The 24,073-nt window shown below is 34.5% G+C and overlaps 1 protein-coding gene across 1 annotated transcript; it reads left to right on the top strand.

Annotated features, from left to right (window-relative positions):
• Positions 1 to 1,698: 1,698 nt before the first annotated feature.
• On the top strand, positions 1,699 to 23,691 carry LOC144973895 (transcription initiation factor IIA subunit 1-like). The gene is made up of 8 exons (XM_078916781.1): positions 1,699 to 1,839; positions 5,088 to 5,189; positions 5,421 to 5,556; positions 7,047 to 7,223; positions 18,193 to 18,425; positions 19,561 to 19,692; positions 20,326 to 20,415; positions 20,821 to 23,691. Exons 1-8 carry the CDS (start codon positions 1,819 to 1,821, stop codon positions 20,926 to 20,928), a joined length of 999 nt encoding a protein of 332 aa, XP_078772907.1. The 5' UTR covers positions 1,699 to 1,818; the 3' UTR covers positions 20,929 to 23,691.
• The last annotated feature ends 382 nt before the right edge of the window (positions 23,692 to 24,073 follow it).

Here is a 24,073-nt window from a genome sequence, read left to right as displayed (position 1 = left end):
CCCAGCCCTCGCTAACCAAATACGTTCTGGTTCTGCAGGAAAGTGTATTGTAAGTGTAGTGTAAGTAGTCCTTCAGAGCCATTAGGCCCATGGAAACGAAATTTATCGAGGTTTCTGTAGCGTGAACTGGACCATAGCATTTTGCAACCCTTTGATAGGTCTCTAGTCTATCGTAAAGTACTCTCCGACAGATCTAACACTGTTAATAACAGACCCAGCTACCCAATCACTGCTGGGTGGACAGGGGCAGGGGGTCAAAAAAATCAAGACTACGCCTAGAATCGATCTTGGTCTTTTTGTGTGTGAAGCGAGGGCTCTACCAACTGAGCTATTGGGACCCTAGTGTCAGTGTAGTAAGAGAGACTCAAACTCAAAATGAAATGAAGTCGCGAAATTTAAAAATAGCAAAAAGGGAAATTGAAGTAAATTGAGACGAAATACATGATCATGAAGTATTGAGACTCATGATGTTCAGTTACAATGTGGCAATGCTTGGGTCTATAGATAGTATGCAGATGACGTCACTCAGGCCTTTGTTATTGTTTTTGCCATCCGCGTTTGTGAGTTGTTCTCACTAAACTGTATTAACCAGACTATAAAAGTTCATGGTTACACAAAGTTTGTGTGTTGGTCCTTTATACTTCCGGATGGCAATGTTGTGAACTCCTTGGCCAAGCGCATTCTATCTATAGAGCAGTAAAGTTAGGCGCCCCAAACGTAAACAATAACAAGTTGCTAGTGATTTCCGTTAGGGACCGGAATAATTTACGCACAATATAGGTCTCCCAATTTTGTAGTTTGAGTTGTAGGCAATACACTTTCAGTATTGAAAATATGTTTACATAAAATCTAACAGTTGCAGAAATAATAATATAAGGCTAAATTATTATGAAAATCAGGCTCCGAATAATTCTCGTTTTGTTCACACCAGCGCAATAATTTGCTCTGGTCTAAAAATAGATAGACTGTAACTTTTGATAAATTTTAGAAAATTTTACCTTTTGTTCCATAAAATATCCATATCTAGACATTATTTGATGCATGATCGAGTATTTATGAATATGTGTTTCTTTTGCCACCTAACAGCCAAATTTTAAAGGTTATTTTTTTCTATTATTTACATTGGAACGTGAGCTGTCAAGACAGGAACATGTGGTTTGCCACGTGCTTCTCGACCTTTGTTTACGTTTTGGGCACCTAACTTTACTGCTCTATACGATACGAAGTGACTATTCTCATCCCCCTAGTCTAGGATGCTAGTCTTCATAATAGTAGTCCACAATTGTTGTATGTTTAATCCAAAGGTTGTAATGCAGTAATTTGTTAAGTTTCTTGTCACAAGTTGCACAATTAAAAAAAAAAAAATCAATCAAATCCAAATCGCAAAAAGCCGGCGACGTTTTTTTCGGTAATCCAATCGGCCGGGGGGGAATGAGAATAGAGGCAGCCATAACTATATTGACGTGCACATACATAATTGCAAATAAGTACATGTCGGTGAGCTTGGGTATGAGTATCATCAGAGAGATTGTATAGCGTCAGCGTATAAACTCTTGTATAATTGAAAAAACAGTCTGTTACTATGAACGCTTACTCGTTTTCAGCATTCCTACTTTCGCTTTCGGTTTCCAAGCATGTAAACAGTCTCACGAGATAACGTACTTTTTTTTTTTTCTCGATTCTCAAATCCATTTGTAGGACCCCTCTAGCACAATTGCCTTCCCCGATCCTATAAAAGCAAGTCGGCAACTCATTTCGACGAGGGTGTTCTAGCCCTCCAATCAGATTGACCAACGTCTGTAAAGGTCTACAAGCAAAATGAGCAATTCTAATCAAGTAGTAAGTGAAATAAATTTACAAATAATTGTAATGATATTGTTTAAGACCGTTTTCTGTTGGGAAGATTACTTTTAATGTACGGACCGAGTTGGCTTTCTGAGATGACAGTCGATGTCAGCCTGTATTTATTATTGTCAACAGTCTCAAGCAAGGAAAATTTTCCAAGTTTCTATCAGCTGATCTCTCTGTGACTCATGTCGACTTAATGATCAACTTTAAATTTCCTTTGGGTTTTCATTTTTATGGATTATCCATGATGATGTAAAATCTTTAAAGTTTACGTTGTAAGTTGTAAAGGTTGAAATATTCTCTTCTATATCTTATACCTATTAAGTTGTTATAAGTAGTATATAAGATTAAAATCTATTTATTTAATTAATATTTATATAATAATAGACATCTAGATGTAGATCGTTAATAATAATAATAGTTTCTATATATTCGAGATTGAAATTTTATATTTAAATTTAAAGTTTACATTAAGTCATTAAGGTTGTGATCAGTGATATTCCTAATTTGTATATTAATTACAATTAGACGTCTACCTATATATATATATATATATATATATATATATATATATATATATATATATATATATTATATATATATATATATATATATATATATTGGAGAATGAATTAAAATTTGATTAAAATGATTTGATCTAGCCTATGTAGGGTAGGAGTAGGACAACGTGCACATAATTGCAGATCTGATAATCGAACCGGGCCGAATGCAATTATGGACTTGATTTAACATTGTTGTAATGGACAATAGGTATTTTGCGTTAGTTTGAGAAGTATTTCCACCTTGTAATTGTAGATAAGTACAAGTCGATGTAGTATTAGGGGGAATCACTTCTCCTTTTTTATATTTTATTAAGTATTAAAACAAAAATAATTAGATAGCACATGATAATAAGAATGATATCAGAAAAATAAAAACAGTATGCACCATTGCCACCCCAATGGAATGATTAATTTTATTATTTTAAAAAGTTCAACCTATAGTTATAGACATTGTTTAGCATTATTATAATGTGGAAAGCACATTGTTTAGCATTATTATAATGTGGAAAGCAAAGAGGATTTTTATTTGGTTTAAATTAATGAAGTGCTATTTCTCCGAACAAATACTTGGAAAATAAAAACTTGATCTCTATTTCTCCTAATGCCTAATGGTTTCTGTTCTCGAGATTCTGGTTATTTGCAAGAGTGTGTGTATGAATTCTTTGGGTTTTATTTTGCTGATGGTTGGGCGTTCTGTCTTCTATCTATTCCCACCTTTCTGTTACTGTTACACCTCTATTCTGTGTTTGTTGTCGTGAACGGATTTCTCAATCTCATTCACGATAGGTAAATTATAGTAAAAAGTTAAGAAAAAGTCTCCACCGAAGTGGGCGTTCTCCATATATGTAAAGGACATATATGGCCGGTTAAAAAATGCCATATTTCAAGGCATAACTTGAATAGTCCGGGAATGTTCATCTGGGGTAATAAAATCAACGTCAACACTTGACTATCTAAATTATCTAATTTCAATCAACAATCCACAATAGTAAGAAGAGCTTGGGAAATGAATGCAACCCCGTTTTTATACCCATTGTGACGTCACAAACTCGGGGAAGAAATAACACATAACAGTAACAGTGAATTGAACTCACAGTGACACCCAACAGGTAACCCAACACTAACACGTAACAGTGACACCCAACAGGTTACCCAACATGAAAAGAATTTACAACAACTCAATAGCCAAACAACAACAGGCATTGAAACAATAAATACGTTCCCACATTGTACTGTCCTGCCCTACATTCTTTGTTTTCTCCTAAACCGACTCCAATGCTTGTACACATGAGTGTGTGTATTTTTTGAGGTTTTCTTTTGCTGAAGGGGAAACCGTATAGATGTAAATTAGATTTTGAAATTGGCAATATCTCATACAGTGCTGTGTGACTGAAAGCATTGGGATCAATTGCTAAGAACTTTTGTTCGGATGGTTGGGCGTGGACCTCACAAGGGGTGTTACTTTTCTTGCTTTGTCTTCTAGTCCCTTTGGGACTTAGGTTTTGTTATTTAGGTCTACTTCTATAGTGCAGAGTGAAGCTCATAGCCTTGGCACCAAGATGACACGCCATTTTGATCCCGCAACCCCCTTGCCACTCGAGCACAACTTTGAGATAAATAAAAAATGAGTCTAAAAAACTCTAGCTTGGCGATTCAGCGAGAATTCCCTCTCCACTGTGTTTGAGCATTTGCTTTTGCATTGTCACATCCGTAACCCATATAAGCCAAATTAACAATTGTTATTTCTAACAAAAAACGACCCTATTTCATACATGGATGAAAGTTTGCCGGCATATGCTGGAAATTCCGGTTTTTTAGTAAATGTAATAATTGCCTTCCGGCATTTTGACTCTTCTGCCGGCTTTATCATTATTGCACCACCGGAACGTTAACTTTTAATACTAGGAAATACCGATGTGTAGACTATTTAATATTCTTTCAAAGGTGACAATTGAACACATGTTTCACTTTTCTTTCATACATTTGATCTGTTTTACACATCAGCTGATGAGTCACATTTTGTACTAGTACTATATTTATCTTTTCAGTTGGTTATTTAACGCTGGTTTTCACTATGACCTTTCACACCACTTTTGAAGATTTGCATTGAATTATGCATTTAAGCTTATTTTATACTTCAAATGGTCTCAGATCTAATTTAAGCTTCTAATTCTTGTCAAATAGTACTTGTGAAGTGAAAATATAATAGAACCAACATCTTTGACAATGAAGCCTTCAATCAAGGACTGTATTGCCAATAAACGTAAACATAAATGGGTTATTTACCTTTATATTACAACTGAAAATACTTTATTTTGATTGTTTACATTTATAATATTTTTTCTTTAATATTTTGTATTGGTCTAACTTTTAAAATATTTATTATTAAAATGGGGAGATGTAAGAACGCTGTAGGTTTTTAAAAAATGCCATTAATTTACGTTAAAAATCTGGTGTTTATCGATGTGTTTATTAGTCCCATTAGGGTTTATGGATAAACTAAATATATCTTTATGAGTGATTATATCAAATTGATTTTGGTAGTCATCTTGCAAACTCTTTAATATGCATACATTTCTTAATAAAGTTCTCAGCAGTGTAGACTACTTACATTCAAGAATAATTTGAGTCCGTTTGATTTGTTGAGATAACTTTAACTAAATTTTTTTTCCCCAGTCCAAGTTATACAACACTGTTGTAGAAGATGTCATAAACAATGTGAAAGAAGCCTTCCTGGACGAAGGGGTAGATGAGCAAGTTCTGCAGGATTTGAAGCAGGTTGTTAGTTTTTATGATTATCTCTTTGGCTTTGTGATTTTAAGCTATATTTATTATATAAAGGATTTTGTTTAAATTTCACTTCTTATAGACTGTCATAATGGATAAGAAATACTAAAGATATTAAGGCTATGAATGGAACTTGGAGCGAGATTTAAATTAAAATGACTAAACATATTTATAGGGGAAAAAAATTGCCAACCCATAATTTTTGTTCTTTTTATATTTCAGCTTTGGGAATCAAAACTAGCAGCCTCCAAGGCTCTTGAGCCTCCTCCAGAGCCAGAAATAACCTTTCCTCCTCCCCAGGCGACCAATGTAATGCTTCCTCAAGCTATTCAAGCAGCCAATAACCAGCAAAGGCCAGGTAGATTTATGTGTTTAATCTCTTAACATTTAATGGGCCTGAGTTGATGATATATTATCACATCTTCTCTCTCTCTTATTACAGCTGCTGTGTATTTGCAAGGTAGTTTCATATTTATTAGAGCACAGTGGATGACTTATTTCATCGAGGGATAAGATTCTTGATATTCTTTTTTATATATATTTTTAACATACCCTCATTCATGATCGACTCAATTAAACTTTATGCTGAATAATGATACCATTAAAGTCAACCAGATGTTTTTGAGAGCGATAGGGGCATCATAAGTTAAATGTTTTAAGATTATGCATATCTGCCAATTGGCCCAACTTTATTGGCAAATTAATTATTTTTGTTCTCATTCTTATTTCTATAAATTATTTTATTGATTCAGAGAAACCGTCATCATCATCATTATTACTATTAAACATTCTCCCTAAGATTTTCCAGAATTTTGTCTCTCTTTGCAGGCCTAGATTATATTTTTCTTTTTGAAAAGATAGCCATATTTATAAGCACCTTCGTTTCATTTTGGGGCAGTTTAACATGAGATGCTTGAAGAAACTAAGCATTTATATTTTATCAATCGGGATGATTTACTTTGATATTTGTCAGCAGATATCCATTACATTTGCCCAATTTGAACTCAGAGATCATCTTATTTGGCCTTAAGATGGTTTCCCCACTCTTTAGGTTTTTTATGGCCCATTTAGACTTTTGGACATAGTTGGCATGATACCGTTCCTTCAGACACTGGTACAATGGTTTCCAAGTAATACTGCTTGCCATTGTTGGTCCCCAGTCTTGGTTAGAGAAACTTTCAGGCTTCTTGATTAACAATAGAGGGTACTAGCCTAGATGACTATAGCTTATGATCATAACTTGTAAAATAATGATCAGATTTGAAGATTGATTAATGTGGCCAGTACCTACTTTATTTTTTGGCTATACGAATGTCAATTTATTTGTATGCCAAGGTTACTTACAAGTTTAGGCAATCTCAATTTTCATACACATAAATTTGAAATGATGACAATTTGCCTGATGATACATCTGTTCTCAGGGGGTCTTGATTGTTCAACTATTAGAGTACTCACTTTACACACAAAGGGACTGAAATCTATCCAGGGTGACGTCAAGATTTTAAAATATTTTTGACCCCTTGTCCACCCAGGAGTGAATGGGCAGCTGGGTCTGTTAAATGTGGCATAAAATAGTTTGCTATCCAAATGGTAGCAAGCAGTTGCTATTGTCCGTTTCACACTATAGGAACCACAATAAAATATTTTTGACCCCTTGTCCACCCAGTAGTGAATGGGCAGCTGCTATTGTCCATTTCACACTATAGCAGCCAGAATAAAATCTGGTTCCATTGACCCTATGGCTGTGAAGGACTACTGCATCTGGTCTCAACATAATTCCCTCTTACCTCCCCCACCTCCCCACCCATGTTTATTTTGTATTGATGTACTTTTTTCTCTCTCTGATAGTTCTTGCTAGCCAGCCCCAATCCAAAATCCAGCCAATACCTGCCCAGTTCCAGCCAGCTGCTGGTGCGGCAGGCGTCCAACCGGCTGCCCTCACTCTTCCATCAAATCTATTCCCGCAACAGATTGCCACCATTGGTGCTGGTGGACAAATGCAGAATATAACATTGCAACAAACTGGTGAGAACTTTATTTTTATATGTAATTCTCATCACAAAATAATTTCACTGATGTTTTTAAACACAGTAGATAATCATGTTCTGCTTATGCATAAATTTGAGATATCGTGAGAATTTGAAAGTTTGACCTTGTTTGTTCTTTTGAAAGTTTGACATTGCTCTTTTGTTTTTTTTTATTGGGGGGGGGGGGGGGGGGGGGCATGTAGCATGAGCTTCAGCATCGTAAGTACGTTTTGGATTGTCTTACTGTCTCACTGCTGATTATTTCTTCATAAAATCGGATCACTTAGTTATACTGCTGGAACCCAGCAAGTGACTGACAACAGCAGCTGCATGCTGTAAAATTGGCTACCTGGACGGGGATTCCCCTTTTTGAGGGTTAAGACACAAAGTATTGCATTTTCGTGATGTAATACAACACCATATCTAGATGACCACCTACATTACAAAAATATTAACTAATGGAACAGATAGTACTACTTTCACTCGTTATGTTGGTTCTTTTTTCGTTTTATTGTGATTATTCTGATAGGTTTTATAAGAAATTTAAAATCCCTACTATTTTAAAATATTTTTGTTGTTTTGCGGACAATAAAAATTTCAAATCTTTAAAATCAGACATTGGATTCCGAAACTAATTAATGCTTTGTCCAGTCTTAATATTATTACACAAAGTAAAACATTCATTTCCTGATTCAACACATTTTAACTACGTTTTTAATGGTCATAAATGTAATGGGCTGGACATCAAGTATGTTCTCTTCATTTGTATTTTGTAATGTATTTAAAAGATATGGAGATAAGTTGATTAAACAATTTAACACACTCCTAAAGAACATATAAAGCAATATAATGTGTGTGTAGGTTTTACTTCACTATTACAAATAGAAACAAAATCATCGTCATTACACCAAACAACAACACCATCACAGTGGCGTAGTAGATAATACAAACAATGAATATGGTAGAACATAGCATCTTCTCTCTCTCTCTCTCTCTCTCTCTCTCTCTCTCTCTCTCTCTCTCTCTCTCTCTCTCTCTCTCTCTCTCTCTCTCTCTCTCTCTCTCTCTCTTACACATGCATACATACACACATACATCCTGCATATATACACACATACAAACGTAAAAGACAGGCTAAGAGAAATGCATCACATTCACACTACACCTAATTCATTTCACTGACAACAACGATATAATATCAACAGTTAGTACAGATAGTATTCCACAAAGGCAAGTTTGACTGGGGAAAATAAGAAGAGAGGAAGTAGGGGGGGGGGGGGGGGGAGTACTCAAACATAGCCAAGATAGGGGAAAATAATAGTGGCGCCTCCTAGGAATTAAGAGATATTCAGACAATATTCACAATGTACAAGTAGTGCAGCTGGTGAATAAAACCTTCCCACACCAATCAACAGAGACATGAATGAAACGAACCCATTCATTTCATATTTCTTAAATCAGTAACAGATGTGTATTTAAGAACTATTATTGTAGGGCTACTTGCAGAGTATATATATATATATATATATTCCTGTACTACAATAAGTATGACTTCTTCACTCCTTTACCATATTCGTGGGAACTTTTAATGATAAAACTGTAGAATCGGTGTAGTAAAGTGTTCCATGGTCAGTGGGTGTCCAGGAAATGATTACGACATTGTTTACATTGTGTAACTGGTCCAAATTCATCACCCACAATAGCCTGGACATCTCATAGACTGCTAGATATTCCCAGTGAAATTTGATACCCCACCCCTACACTTGTTACATATTTGTTGAACTGAATTAACATTAGTGCAACAGAAAGTAGACAGTTTGTACTATGTACTAGTGTGGATAATAATAAACTGCAACGTCTGATTGTTGTTGTAGGGATTCCAGAAACATTTGATTTAAGAGATAAATGTAGTGAAAATGTGAGTCTACTTTGCTGTCTTCCTGAGAGAGAAATATACTGATGATATCTATGATATTTAGTCCACTGTGTGAGGGGGATTTCAATCTATAACATGAGTAATATAGGTTTACATTTAAGATAGTTGTCACTTGGCTATGCCATTATTTATCAGACCAATTAGACTACTCGCTTCACTGACTGCAGGCACGTGCCATACCAGAGCGCAGGTAAAGAGAAGGAGAGTAGTGACCTCTTGACCTACACGGCGTCTAAACTGCACTATAAATCTGACCGTTTAGTTTCCCGCTGTTCCGAGCGCTGTAACCTCACCCGACAGGTAACCGGGGTCAACAGCGGTCAGCCGATATCAATTCCCAGAACGTAGATTTGACGTGCATTGGGTGATACCAATGGATGATTTCCGTACCAATTAACCTCACGATCTTCGTGACGATGCAATTCCACCCAAAATGCAAAGAATTCTCGCAGACCTACTCTTTCCATCGGTCCAATTTTTATTTCAATATCTCCAGTACTTATTCCACAAGCCGTGATTCAAATTCGCCTATTTTTCTATAACATTTAATAAAATTACTTGTAATTACCTCAGGATTCTAAAAACACGTTGCTATAAACTTCAAATTTTTTTGGGTGTGATTCACAAGGCACAAGTTTTACTACGAAATGAGGTAAGTTTCATTTACTCTTCAGTTTTCATTATTTTGTAATGATTATTTTTCCGCGGTAGGTCAGGTAATAATGATATTACCTCTTTAGCCTTGTTCTTGAAACGTATATTTCGCTGCGGTTTTATTGTTAATTATATTTTTATTTTTTATTTTTTTCAATGATGAGTTAATTTGATTTTTAAATTGCATAATTTGAATTATCTTGCTAATGTTTAATTTTAAATGACATTGTGTGTTGGGCCTCAACTTAGCTCAACTGCTTGTTAGAATTTTCCTGCCCCCCCCCCCCCCTTTCTTTCACCAAATTGGGTGAAGTATTTGGTTTTTCTTTTTCCAAATTTTATGTACGCTGTTATGTATGCATGGATATGAGAAGTAATACAGAGTGTTTTAAAACTCATTTTATTCATTAATTCACTATATCATTGCTTACATCGCTCAGTCAATTTTGAATTTTCTCTTACAGCATGGACCACACAATTGCAAGTCATAACCAAGCAGTGAATTCATTATGTAGGACATGTGGTATGATTTGTTTAACACAGAAATAGAAACGTGCCCGCAAGAAACAATTTAAATGTTCAAATTATTCTAATGACATTCTTTTAGTCTATGGGACTGACACGGCATTGGACAAGCAAGGAGCACACTCATAATTTATGTGTAAAAAGTACACATTATAAAGCACATTGAACACACGACTCATTAGCTTCTTTGTATTTTCTCATTGCCAAGACACTAATAATAAATAAATCAACCTTGAAACGGGTTGCACTTGCATGTTTGATATCGACAGAGTAGAATATAACAACAAACTCCAAAACGCAGGAGAGACTTTCAAATCTCATGCATGAGCCACTCACCCTCAGGGTCCTATTGCCTCTGAATTGGACAGAATACCGCATTACACAACAGGCTTACCACAGCAGGTCATTCATTGGCAACCACTGCCACAAATACTTACAAGAAAAAGTCTACACTTACAATTATCCAACAAACAAAGAACTGCACCCACGACCCACTCATCATTGACGACGCATGCAGTATTGGATTAATTTTCGACAATATAAACAAGGCCTATAGTCATGTGCACAACTTTATATCACACACAAAATCAATCAAAGCAGACACAATCCAATATATTCAAAGTGCAATAAAACATTACACGGATACATACAGAAAATATTTTCCAAACAAAATAATCCCAAAACACCTACTTGAGTACCACTGCATACCAAACATCACTCAATATAAGTTTAGACTTAGACTTCTTGGAGAACAAGGCACAGTGAGCTGTCACCAAACAACAGCAAAATTGGAAAAAAAGAGCATCCGGCATTATCAATGATATGAATAAAATGCGATTTGTCATCAACGCAATGCAGTTAAAGACCAGCCCCAAACTACACTGACGAGTTTGAATGCTCGTAGCGGATATATTTTTGTCGAGGAAAAATACGTTTTTTGTGAGGAGAAGTATCTACATCTTGTCTTTATAATACATAAAATTCAGACAAATCCATAGCAACGTTTTTTTTTCTCTCTAATTTTGGAAATGTTGCACCCGCTATATTTTTTGTGTAATTTGTTACCGTTCATTGATAACTTATATTGAGAAATCTAGTAATACTATGAAAAAATAAAAAACACACAGTAAAAGTAGAAAATATAAACTTTTATACCAATTAGTGATATTTCAACTCATTCAATATGGGTGTCTAACAGACAATAAAACAAAACATTGTTAAATTGAGTGAAACGGCAATCCCCGTTAGGTAAATTCCTCTCGGTGATTGACCGGGTCAGCAGGTGTCAGGAACGGGATACCGTCTCAACTAAACTGTTGTCGTTGTGTACGCTGTGCCTAGCATCTCAACTAAGTGATCCGCTGGTAAACCACTGTGGTCTCAATATTCATTTACAGAAATTTACTTTTAACATCATCCTGTTGTAGAGTTATTTTTATTATTTTACTTTTTACAAACCAACAAAAACAATTTCAACTTTAACAATTACCATATATATATAGACCTGTAAATTCTCAGTCAATTAATTGAAATCAGTCAATTCGTCAAAGTCAAATATTTTTTAAATAGAAAGAAAGAATTCGTTAAGCATAGTCGAATAAAGTAACCTAATTGGGAAGGTTCCAGAGTGTTACTTATAACTCATGGGTCGTTTATACGGTTGATGTATTGCTAAGGTTAAGTGACGCTTTTTAGAATTGTCATATCTGAACATGTCTCAGTGTATTTTCACACAGCCTTTGTGAAATTATTTTTTTGCTTTCCAACCTGTCGTGATCCTAAATGTAGCCGATTTTAACTGAGTCCCTGAGCGATAAATTTCACTGTTTAGTCTAAGCCTAAATTGACCACATTTACCTGATGGAAAGTAAAATTATGAAAAGGTAAATTTTGAATGCAGGAAGTAGACCATTTCTTCAAATCGAAAATTATACGATTGCGACTAGAACTAAAACATCTTGTTGTAAACAAACTGGTTGACTGGTTCTTCACTGATTGGGTCCCTAGTTGTAAGAAACAATTGTAAGTAATTAATTCCCACACAAATTAGTTTTCTGGGTATCACTCTAGCATTCTTGTTGTTCACTGTCTTCGATTCCTTCATTTTCCCATCTTTGGATTTTACACTGGGCTGACGAGAAATTTTCTCAATTAATAAATTCTCGTAAAGAAAAGAAAAATCTTATTTATTTCATTTTTAGTTCATAGCTTAGTTGTTGACCTTTAACTTTGATACATTCTTTTATTAAAGGTTTAAATATGCTCTCACAATGTATGAGATGCAGGCACAGGGTTTTTTGAGCATCCCTGCTGGAAACATAATTGCTGTTAGTTAGGTTTAAATATGGACATAAGGGTATGGTATGATTACTTAATTGTGACAGTTTATTGTCATTGTTTGGAAAGCCTAAGCCTATACTCTACTAATACTATATACTCTCTGGAATTACAGCCTAATCAGTAGACGCCGTTTTAAGCATTGCTGTTCTTATATTTTAAAGTCATCCTCTACATGACAGGCTTATTTGGCATTTCTTCCACTTCTATAATGCACCTAAGTAATAGTAATACATTGTCTCCTATCTCTTTCCTTACTTATACTGCACTCATTTATTTTGAAAATCATGTTTGTGGTTTGTCGAAAATTTTCTGTCAATTTTTGAACAGTTTATTTACAGGTCTAAATATAAGAACAACTGCTGCTACCAAACAATGACGCGACTAATTTCACTTCTACAACTTTATGGAATTCATGAAGATCCCGAAGTCTAAAATACAGTGGAATCCTGATAAAGTCAACACCACCAGACCAGAGAAATTGGTCGGCATTGGCCAAAGTTAACTTAATCCATTATAAATGGAACTGAAAATTTGGGACCAACAAGAGGTGTTGACTTTATGCAGAAGTTGACTTTAAGTGTGTTAATTTTCTATATTGTTCGATATAATTTGTGACCCATCGTAGTCGGTAATATATTGGGGTGAACTAGATGCTTATCATTGGTGTTAATGCTAAATCTATAAGATAATACTTTCATTTACAAGAGTTAACTTTGACCCTTGCTTCTATCCAGTATTCAGAAAACACAGTTTTATTTTATTATATACCGGTTATTTGACCAACATACTTGACCTCGAACCTTTTGCTTCCTAATCATCAGAATGGGATGGTAAAATAAGTATAGGTTATTTCTATAAAATATTTGTTGTTGATTTTTAACTATTGACAATTGGGTTGGGTCCTCTGACCTCCCATAGTTGGTTGAGAGGTTACCATTTTTGTGTCTTCAATCTCCTTTTATCAGGGGTCGATGTTTTCTGCAAATACGAGAATGAATCCCATCTCCGCGATTCTACGATCCGAGTAAGAAAGTCTAACCCACTGCCATTTTGTTTCATTGTTTCCATGGTTTTGTTCAACTTTTTAATGTAGTGATACTGGGTCAGTCCAGGGTCCTTTTTGTTTTTATGAAGACGTATCGATATCAATCTCGGCTACTCATTGGCTCTTTTCTTATCTCTTTCTTGTTTAATGCCCAAGGGGTATCGATACTTACAATATGATTAATTTCCCTACAATGACCCATCATTGTTTTATTTATTTCTTCTTTCTATTTCTCTCTTCCCATTTACTCATGTGCATTCGTTTCTACCACCTTTACCTGATGGAATTTAAATTTATGAAAAATTAAAATGTGAACGCCGGAAGTACGTTATGGAAACAGTTTCAAATCGAAAGTAAGAACTTTTCAATTGCCTTACGTTGTAAACAAACTGGTTGATCGTTTCTTCACTGATTGATTACCACCAAGTTATAAGTAATGATAGTCCCGATAGTGGTCTGGTAAGTAATTAATTCCTGCGCAAATTAGTTTTCAGCCATTGTTTTGCTCAAGCGTGTTTTTGTGCACTGTTTATTTGCCGAAATGTCTTCTGAGTCTTCATGATAATTATAGACGTCTAGATCACTTTTCCTTAATTCAATGCAATGATGAGTCATACTTTCAGTAAAGTAATAAGACCAACAATTTTATTGTATTGTATTTTATCACCTTCCTCTCTAATGATGCCCTTATTTATTTTAACATTTGAAACTTCATCTTGTTCAAAGAGTTTCAGTCAATTTTTATAGAGCTCATTTACAGGTATTTTACCTTTGTAAATAATCCTAAGATAATTGGTTACGAATAGCTGTTACATATGGATTTAAGAGTTTGGTACGATCAACGATAGCCCATTAAATTTTCAGTGGTTTTGAAAGTTCCCAACATGGACCCCTGTTTTATGTTTTCCCTTTCCTTGTTAGTTTCTGTCTTTGTTCTCTATTGAAACAATAAAAAAACAAAACATACAGTATTAAAACTATCGTAAAGATCGATTATCTTTCTAATCCTAATTAAAAATTTCTATACTAAGCACAACCATCCTTTTTCCCTTGAGACAGATGGGAGATACTTACAGCTGTTTGCTGGTGGGAAATGGCACACTTTGCGTAAGTTGGAACATTTGTGGAAGAGGAAGACCATTTTGATGTGGGTTTTGGTGGCGTTTTTGCCATGGCTCATTGTCAATTGGAAATTCTGCAACATTTCATAGATGCTTAATGGAAATAATTCAGGCCTTTGCAGTTTCATTCATCACTTTCAGTTTCAGTTGTTTGGGAAGTGTAGAGTTATTCTCATATTCATTTGTTAAAACAAAGAGAACTATGTTTTGATGACCATGCTAGATATAATAAATGGTGAAATATTCAAGTAAGAGTAAGATGTCATGTGGCATCTTCTTTGGCTTTTTATACTGGTTGTGGAGTTCCTTGTACTTAAAACGACACTGAGAGATGTCTGCTTTTGTGGGGGTTTTTCTTTCTTTCTTTTTTTTGTTGTTGTTATCTTAAGAATTGCGGGACAAAATAATTTTCTCATTTTAGTGACCTTTGATCATATTTAATTGTGGTATTGGGTCATGATTAAAAAAAAAAAAACTATGTTAAAGAGAATCAATGATGGCGAAGCAATGATGTTGCTTCCTGTCCATTTTTGTCAACTTTTATTAAATGAAGGAAGGACCTTGCAAAAGTTGCAAATTATACTGCAGTTCAATTAGGTACTTTTTTCTGGAAATTTGAGACTGTTGATGATTTCTGAAAAACTACGGAAGAAAAGAAAATGCATATGCACTGTTATATTCCAGAATCAATGGGCACAAACATTCGTTCTTCCCCAGTACTATTTGCGCATGGAACAGCATCCCTGAAAATGTCAGAGCAACCAATAACCCAACAATGTTCTAGAGTTATTTAAAATGTGACAGTACCCCACCTAGTAATGCCAATCTTGTGTCGCATGAAGCTGCAACCGTTATGGATTGGATCGGATCTGAAATTTGCTTCGGCCTCTCTTTGTATCATTAACATTCAGTGTAAGGGCCAGTAATGAAGTGCTGCTTAATATTCTTGTCACATAGATCTCAGAAGCCCTAAAATAGAGATACAGGGTACTTTTCGTTAGTCATCACATCAAAGATGAGGCAGCGGGTGGTTGGATGGGAGCATCACCCTTGAATCATATATACCTATGATGTTCGCATGGGTGTACGATCCGATAGTGATGTCGTTTCTTCTTCTCTTTACTAGCCTATCCTGCTTCTTTGGTTTGTGATTGTATTATTGACAGGGGATATTTTTTTTTCTGTAAATCTTCTGCCTGTTTGTTCTTGGTTATTTATAATTTAGCTTATGATATCTTTAGGTTATGATTTTGATTTACATTTGTACTGTTTTTGTTAGATTGCTTGTTTTTTTTTGTTTCAGCGGTCTCTCATATAACCTCAATTGTGTTGGAAGAGACCTAAAGCTACAAACAAAAAAAAAAGATGAGGCAATGTGACTTGTGTTCCACAGAATTGATATTATGGTTGTATTCAATGCAGAGGAAAAGTAAAGTAGAGTCTTTCAGTCAGAGCCATTATTTCCATGGAGCCGGAATTTATCCTCGTTTCTGTGACAGGAAAAGCATTTGCTTGCTACCCGGACACTAGTCTATTGCAAAGACATAGCTGCCAACTGTCCTGATAAAATCGGGACTGTCCTGATTTTGCAACCTGAGAAAAAAATTGGAATATTTTTGTGTGTGAAATGACCCTGACTGTCCTAGGATTATGCCTTTTTGACTAGCAAATTAAAACACGGAACAGAAAAGGTTCTGAATCTAGATTATATTATATATAATAGTCCGCGAAAAGTTGGCCGCTATGCAAAGAACTTTCCACCAGATCTAACAAAGCTAGGTATCCAATCATTTCTTGGGGGGGGGGGGGGGGAACTGCACCTGGGATCGATCTAGGTACCTTTGCTTGTGAAGCAAGTGCTTTGCCAACTGAGCCAAAGGGACCCCCCAATGCAGAGGAAGTACTATTTAAATATGCCCAGACCTGCCAACCATCCCGTATTTTCCGGGATTATCCCGGAATTGAGCTTATAATCCCGGAATGTCGAAAATTTTTTTTTTTTTTGCGAATTTTTTTTTTATTTGGTCACTGACCACAAAAACGAGTTTTTTTCAATTTGTTTCATGTGACTTAGTATGGTTTGATCCTGACCTCCTCGTATATTGTACATACAGTTTATTTCTAGTTTTGGTGAGTACAATTTTATTTTTTCGACATTTTCCTTATATCCCTGATTGGGATGAAAAATCCCTGATTTTGCTCCTCAAAATCCCTGATTGGCATAATCACATGTTGGCAGGTCTGTATGCCCCATTTTCTTATGCTTATGCTATTTTTCATTTGCTTTCTCTCACGTTATTCTATATCTAACCACAGACTTTTTATGCTTCTTTGGTACATACTTGCCTAGGGCCACGACACTTTTATTGCATTGGATCAAATCTCTTTTTGACAGATTCAGCTTTTTTTCTTGTTTTTTTTTTCTGTTTCACATTTTGTTTGTTTTTGGCTGTGAAGTGGATTAAATTTTGTTACTTTAGTCTTTTAAAAAATTGTTTATAAAAGACCTTGTGAACATTGTGATGAAATGAATCACAAAAGAACATTTAGTTCAATGACTTATGAACACAACTCAACACTTTATAGAAAGATTGGCAGCAATCAGTCAATATCCTTTCATGTGCAGTCTTTTATATTAAACAATTATAATTGTTTTCATGACGGATGTCTCAGTAAAGATAGTGAGTCAATATCATTCCTTTATGTTTCCTGCAAAGCTTAATCACCAAAATTAATTGTTACCTCAATAATGAAAACTTCCTTTGAATTGAATGCACAAAATTATGAGGTCCAGATGTATGTCTTGTTGAACCAGATCATGAAATTTAAATTTTCATAGAAAGATTATATTAAAATTTGTATACTTTTATTGAGAAAACACTGAAATAAAAGAGAAATTAAATAATCTAATAATTTTGACCAAAACTTCTAATCTCTGACATATGTTTCATCCCAACATAATACCTGCTTGACTGCTTGAAATTGTAAATGACTGAATAGACCAAACTCTCATTCACTGAATATATACCGTAACAGAATAAGCCTTTAGGGAATTAGGGGGTGGTTGCCCCCTTTGAAGTTTCAAGAAAAAGATAAAGTGGCACGCTGTTCTGTAATTATTTCATTACTAGTATTTTGGTTCTTATCTCTGCTGTATTAGAAATTTTTAAAGCAATCTTTCTTTTTTTCTTTTTTTTCGTTCTTAGCCGTCAACAGTAGGCATCCATTACTGTTTTCAGAGTTTTAAGAACACATTAAATCCTCGTGTTTTTGTTTTAACAGAACATGCCTTACAGTGTTGATTTCTCTTAAAATGATGATAATTATCAATCTTCTAATAAATCAGGTAATGGACAGTACATCACAGTTGCTGGCCTCTCTCAGCTACCACAGTTTCAACAGTTGCAACATGCACAGCAGCTCGGACATCAAGTTCAGGTTCCCCAACAAATCAATATACAGCAGCGTCAGCCAATTCACATACAGCCACAGCGACAACAGCAGCAACCAAAACTCCTGCCTCATGGTGCCACCATTATTCAGCAAAATCCAACTGGTCAGGTTTTAACCAAGGGTCAGGTAGGTTTTATATTGCCATTTCGTTGTTTGCCTATGTCAAAAAATAAATAAAAATTATGATGTTGCTAATTTAAACAATGAGAATTATTTTCTTTTCCTTTTCAAAACTTTAAAGGAACTGAAAAGTGCACCTGAATTCTGAGGTCTCAAAGCGCTGAAAATATGAATATTTATATTGGGCATTTTTATAGATTAACCATGTGCAATGTGTTTCATATATTCCCCCAGTGGAACACAGGGAACCATATTTACATTTCATGCAGTACTGGTCACCTGTTAGGCATCTGTTATTTACTAGAACATATGGAACCATATTTACATTTCATACAGTACTGGTCACCTGTTAGGCATCTGTTTTGTACTAACACTTACAATATCCGTCACTGCCTGCTTGTCGGTTACTCGTTCACATCTGATTTGAGTTGGGCAACGTTTGTAAAATGCCTTACCCAAGGACACAATATCAGGACCATAATTTTCCACAATCGTCATTACTCATCTGGCCACTGATCATGCTTAATTTTGCTTGACTTTCCTGATAAGACAAGACACTGTACAACTGAGCCACTGGGTCACACAGTACTGCATAATATTAAGATCTCTAAAATTCAACCAAAAAATACCATGTTGGTGGTGTATATCTGTATTACCAATTTTATAAGTATTTGATAAATGTTTTTATTAATTTTTTATCAAAGCGAGGGAAAATATACATGACACACAGCCTTGTTTATTTGTTCTTCAGACAAAAATATTTACTTCCGACATTACCCACCCATGAAAAATTGGGCACTGTTCAGGTCAATGCTCTCAAGTCATTGACGTTGTACACTCAGCTCATATTATATTAAGATATTGCAGTTGCTCTTATCTAGTGCAGATGATGAAGATGTGGCAGAAATTTGGTGTAAAGTGTAATGTTTCATGGATGACATAATGGAGACATCTCAGTAATTATAGTGCTCCTTGATAATCTTATGATTTTGAGTCAGTGTGCTAAAATCAATATATTGCTGAATCGGGTGTCATGCACTGTGGTTGTCACCTGTATTATCTCATTCTTTAAGCAAGATAGAAAAAGTTATGCTAAGGATTTGATGACTAAAGAGAATTGTATTTTTAAAAATTTCAACAGACGATAGAGGGAGTAGTACAACTTGATGGCTGTGCTGACACAAGTTCATCTGATGATGATGATTTTGATGATGATGATAAAGAAGATGAAACAAAGGATGATTTAGAAGAGGAAGAACAGGTGGAAGAGGAGGTAAATTAACCAATCCAATTCATTGATTTCCAAATGAATATGAATAAACATTTTTCCCCCCAGGATTGCCATGATTGGTTACTGCTAGTAAGGCCATGATTGAATATATGTAGCCAAGTACTTCATCTGTCTGTAGATGTTGAAATGGTTTTCATCATTTAATTACAGCTATTTTCTGAAATTGTATCATTATTAAATAATGTGAATGACAATTCTTCATTTTTGGACAGTTGTAAATAATTTTCATTTTTTTAATGACAAATCAATTTTTGAATTATGTGTTCAGTCTGGAATCTTAAAGCATATTTCTTTTGTTTGTAGATTTGCTCATAAATTCTACAGAATTTTCTGAATTAATATCATTAACCAGTTAACTGCCGTACTTTAGGAAAACGTGTATTTAAAACTGTTGGCCAGAAAACTCATCCTTTAAATATCGATTGATTTAAATGTCCCTTATCGTGGCAAAAACTTGCAAACATAGGACAGTATTTGGACAAGTTTCTTGCCACATTTTTAAATATATGTTTTTCTAGAGTATGACATTTTACCAGTTAATGTTGACTGTCAACTGCATTTGATCTGTCAAAATTGGTTGATTCACTTAATTTATTGCTTTCATCTTCAATTTAGGAACCTTTGAATTCAGATGACGATATAAGTGAAGAGGATCCAACAGAACTTTTTGATTCTGACAATGTTGTTGTTTGCCAATATGACAAGGTAAAGAAATTTCATATTATTTTTCTTGCTTCTATTTTTTACTTCAGTGAGTAAGGGATTTGTATATTTCATTATGCTTATCGATGTTAGAGAACTCAACGTCTTCATAAAAAAAATTTTTCAGCAAACATTCAACGAAATGACTGAGAAACTGTAGTATTTATTATATTTCTTCTTCTCATTTGTTTATTTTTTATGTCTGTGACATTTCATTGGTGTTTAATGAATACCTGTCCCATTCCAATGTGGATAATTGCATCATTCAGTCTTCATGGAGTATAATGTCGTGAACTATTTTATTAATTTTTAATAACAATTTTGGATTAAGAACAAAATAGAATAAAAGATGCCATGTTGATGTTTTCAACCTTTACATTCACCCAAATTCCCTTTTTCCCTTTTCAGATTCACAGGAACAGAAATAAATGGAAATTCCACTTAAAAGATGGTATAATGAACCTTAACGGAAGAGATTTTGTATTTCAAAAGGCTATGGGTGATTCCGAATGGTAGCATAGTCAAAGTCAATCTGTATGTATGCACAATGATTGACTGGAGAAAGTGTGTGTTTGAAGGAGAGTGTAATTCCTGTTTGGGCATGATTTCCTGGATGTGTGATTTTGTGTTAAGTGAATGTCCAATCACGTGTGCTTTGTAAGTTCGACATTTTAATGAAATATGAATCTTTGTTTGGTGCTCAGTATGGTACAGTGGAGGACAGATAACTCAATGTTTATAGGACCAATATTAAAGAAGAAAAAAAAAAGAGATTCTCACATCCAATCTCCAAAATATTCCATTTTAAACCTGAGGATTGAGCAGAGACCTGTGGGCGAGGAAATTGAATTGAACAAAATTAGTAATTGTTCATTCCCATGTTATTTTTTTAAAATAATGAGCTCTTCAACAGCGGCAAAAGCGTCATTGAATTAAGCGCCTTTTAAAAGTAATATAGTTTAAAAAATAGACAATATGGGTGGGACCAAGAAATAGTAAGCAGTGACCAGACGAAATCAATTTCCCATCAATAAGTTATTTATCCTCCATTGTATTGATAATTTTGATATATTGATTTTATTTTTGTAAGAAAAATAATCATGTTTTCATTCATTGTACTGACTTTTAAAAAAATACTCTCAGATTTGTTTCATCTTTATAGTTAGGTCTGACAAGAGCTAGTCCATCGATGATAAGATTAATAAAGGTAAATAGATATTAATAAATAAGTCATTTGGCCTTACCTGCTGCTCAAGCACCAGAGAGTATAAGTGAGTAAAGCAAATTGTAATTAAATATAAATTTAGGGTCTGTGTAAGGCTACACATAGTGTGGTTATTGTGTGTGCCATACTAATCTCATGAATGAGAAGCTTAGATAGTGGCAATGATCATTTTTATGGCATAGGTGATAAGGACTGGACTATTGACGAACGGATCCATAAAGCAGTAGCATGGCACCAATAGTATTGTGCAAGTTTGATTGAAATTTTATCAATCCATAGAGGACAATCTATCTATTGTCTGAGGTGGTGAAGAAATTTACAAGGATATAGCATTAATATGAAACTTGATACATAAACATTCCAAGATCTTAACTTTGTGATTTTGTTTCAATCGTTCCATGTTCCATCATTCATAATACTAAAATGACATTGTTCTTTTATCATCTACAACGTGCAAGACCTTTTGTCACAGCCTTATATCCACAAAGTTTGGGGGGGCAATCGTCATATTGACTGAATGTTTAGTTTACAGATCAGGTCTCAAATCTAGAATTGGTGCCAATATTAAGTAGTGCTTCAACAATTAAAGTTTCTCTATTTTAGTGTGTAGAACATGTATACCGCGTATTAAGCATATGTTGCTTTGCTGTGATTAAAATGCTTTTTGTAACTGATTCAATCTTTCTGCCATTAGGCCATTTTCTTTATCGTTTAAAAGCTTATTTTTTAGTTAATTTTCAATATTAATTTCACAAAAATGAATTTGTGTAGAGAGTGCTTCTGATAGCGGCAGTCCCAAAAATGATAATATTGTGGTAAGGATCATGTGTAGCTGGTTGTGTGACCATGTTAGTAGCTGATTGTTTTCACAGATACTTTCTGCATCACTTGTAGACCAAGGCCATCTACATGAATAGAATAATTAGACCAGGGCGATCTACATGAATAGAATAATGTCAGGTCCCTATTGCTCTCCTCTTATCCCTCCCCATCTTCCTTCCATTTAACACTCCACCAACCACCACTTTTTGTGTGTCTTGAGGCAGTGATCATCTTACTTCACCACCAACACCATTATTATCATTGTCATAATTGTTTTCTTTACTACTGTATTTATTGTTTTAATCATTGATTTCTGTTTTATACTTTGCAATCAACTTTCAATGTAAACGTCTTAAAATGATTTAAATGCGTTTCTCAATCAGTGAATTCTTCAGGCATTGATTCGAGATATGTTCTTTAATAAACCCTCAGAATTGACACTAAAAATAAGAATTCAGTGAAATGGTCAAGTTAAGATTATAGGTTACTGATTTAACTTTGGCTCTAACACAATAGTCAAAACTGGTGGGGGAATTGGGAAAATTAAAAAAAAAAAAAAGAATACAACCAAGTAAACAAATCCATTTAAAAAAATGATTAAATGCATTTTTTCATTATTGTGCCTCTTGTCACTATACACTGGTCAGTATGAAATGCAAAATGTGATTAAGTTGATATGTCTTAATATCTATTAGAAGCAGGATTGCTGCTCATTAGATCATTGGACAAATCTGCTGAACTCTGAATAAATACTTTTGTAAAAATTTAGGCTGGAAGACTTGTCCTTCAATATCGATCGATATAAATGACCTTCATCTCATCAAAAAATGGACTAGTTGTCTGGCCAAAATTTTTAAAACTTGTTTTTATTTTCAGAGTACGACAGTTAACTGGTTAAATGATAATCAAACAGAGCTGGATCTTAATTGCTCTACTGTTTCTTGTCACACTTTTTTCCTCTCATTAATGCAACAATGATTACTCCTCTTGTATTAATTTTTTATAATGTTGTATGGTAGTGATACAATGCTATTTTCTAGTCAAAATTATGAAATCTGTACTCGGGAATGTAAATGCCATCTGTTTTATTCTGATGGAATAAATAAAAGAGTTGTGTTGTTTTAAGTTAGAAATATGCTATAAGATAAATTTCTGGTCGACCCATTTTTTTACAAATTTCTTTTTTTTTTTTTTGGTTTTAGAAGAAATTAAATGATTCAATGTGAAAGTGCCAGGATGTGGCCAGTCTTTGATCAGTAGTAATCGTATTTTTAAGGTTAAAAGATTGTTTTGGTAAACTTTGCTAAAGACCTTAAAGTCATCTGTATTATTAAGGTTGGTTAAAAGGGAATTTTAATTTATTTTACTACCTTTGTTTGATATTAATGTATTTATCATGACTCCCTATATTTGTGATGAATTGAGGGCAAGTGACTCTACTCTAACCACGTGAGGGGTGAATTTGAGAAAAACGATAAGAATGACCTATCTTTGAACTCACCTAGTCATGTGTATTTAACCCTCTACTTACCAACTACAGGAAAATCGTCATATTCATTATGATGCAACCTACAGGCCTGTAAATCTTCCGACTATTGTCGGATTTCTGTCAGA

The sequence above is a fragment of the Berghia stephanieae genome, chromosome 1 (assembly GCF_034508935.2).
Source record: "Berghia stephanieae isolate SIO BIC M18660-M18661 chromosome 1, UCSD_Bste_1.3, whole genome shotgun sequence".
NCBI lineage: Eukaryota > Metazoa > Mollusca > Gastropoda > Nudibranchia > Aeolidiidae > Berghia > Berghia stephanieae.
Note: the sequence above shows the minus strand (reverse complement) of the source record. Positions and strands in the feature narration are given on the sequence as shown.

Excerpts from the sequence above, each read along its gene's own strand:
- LOC144973895 (XM_078916781.1), top strand. The coding sequence starts at position 1,819 with ATGAGCAATTCTAATCAAGTA. Across the intron at positions 7,224-18,192 it reads TATAACATTGCAACAAACTG|GTAATGGACAGTACATCACA; the intron begins GTGAGAACTTTA and ends CTAATAAATCAG. Across the intron at positions 20,416-20,820 it reads TTGTTTGCCAATATGACAAG|ATTCACAGGAACAGAAATAA; the intron begins GTAAAGAAATTT and ends TTCCCTTTTCAG.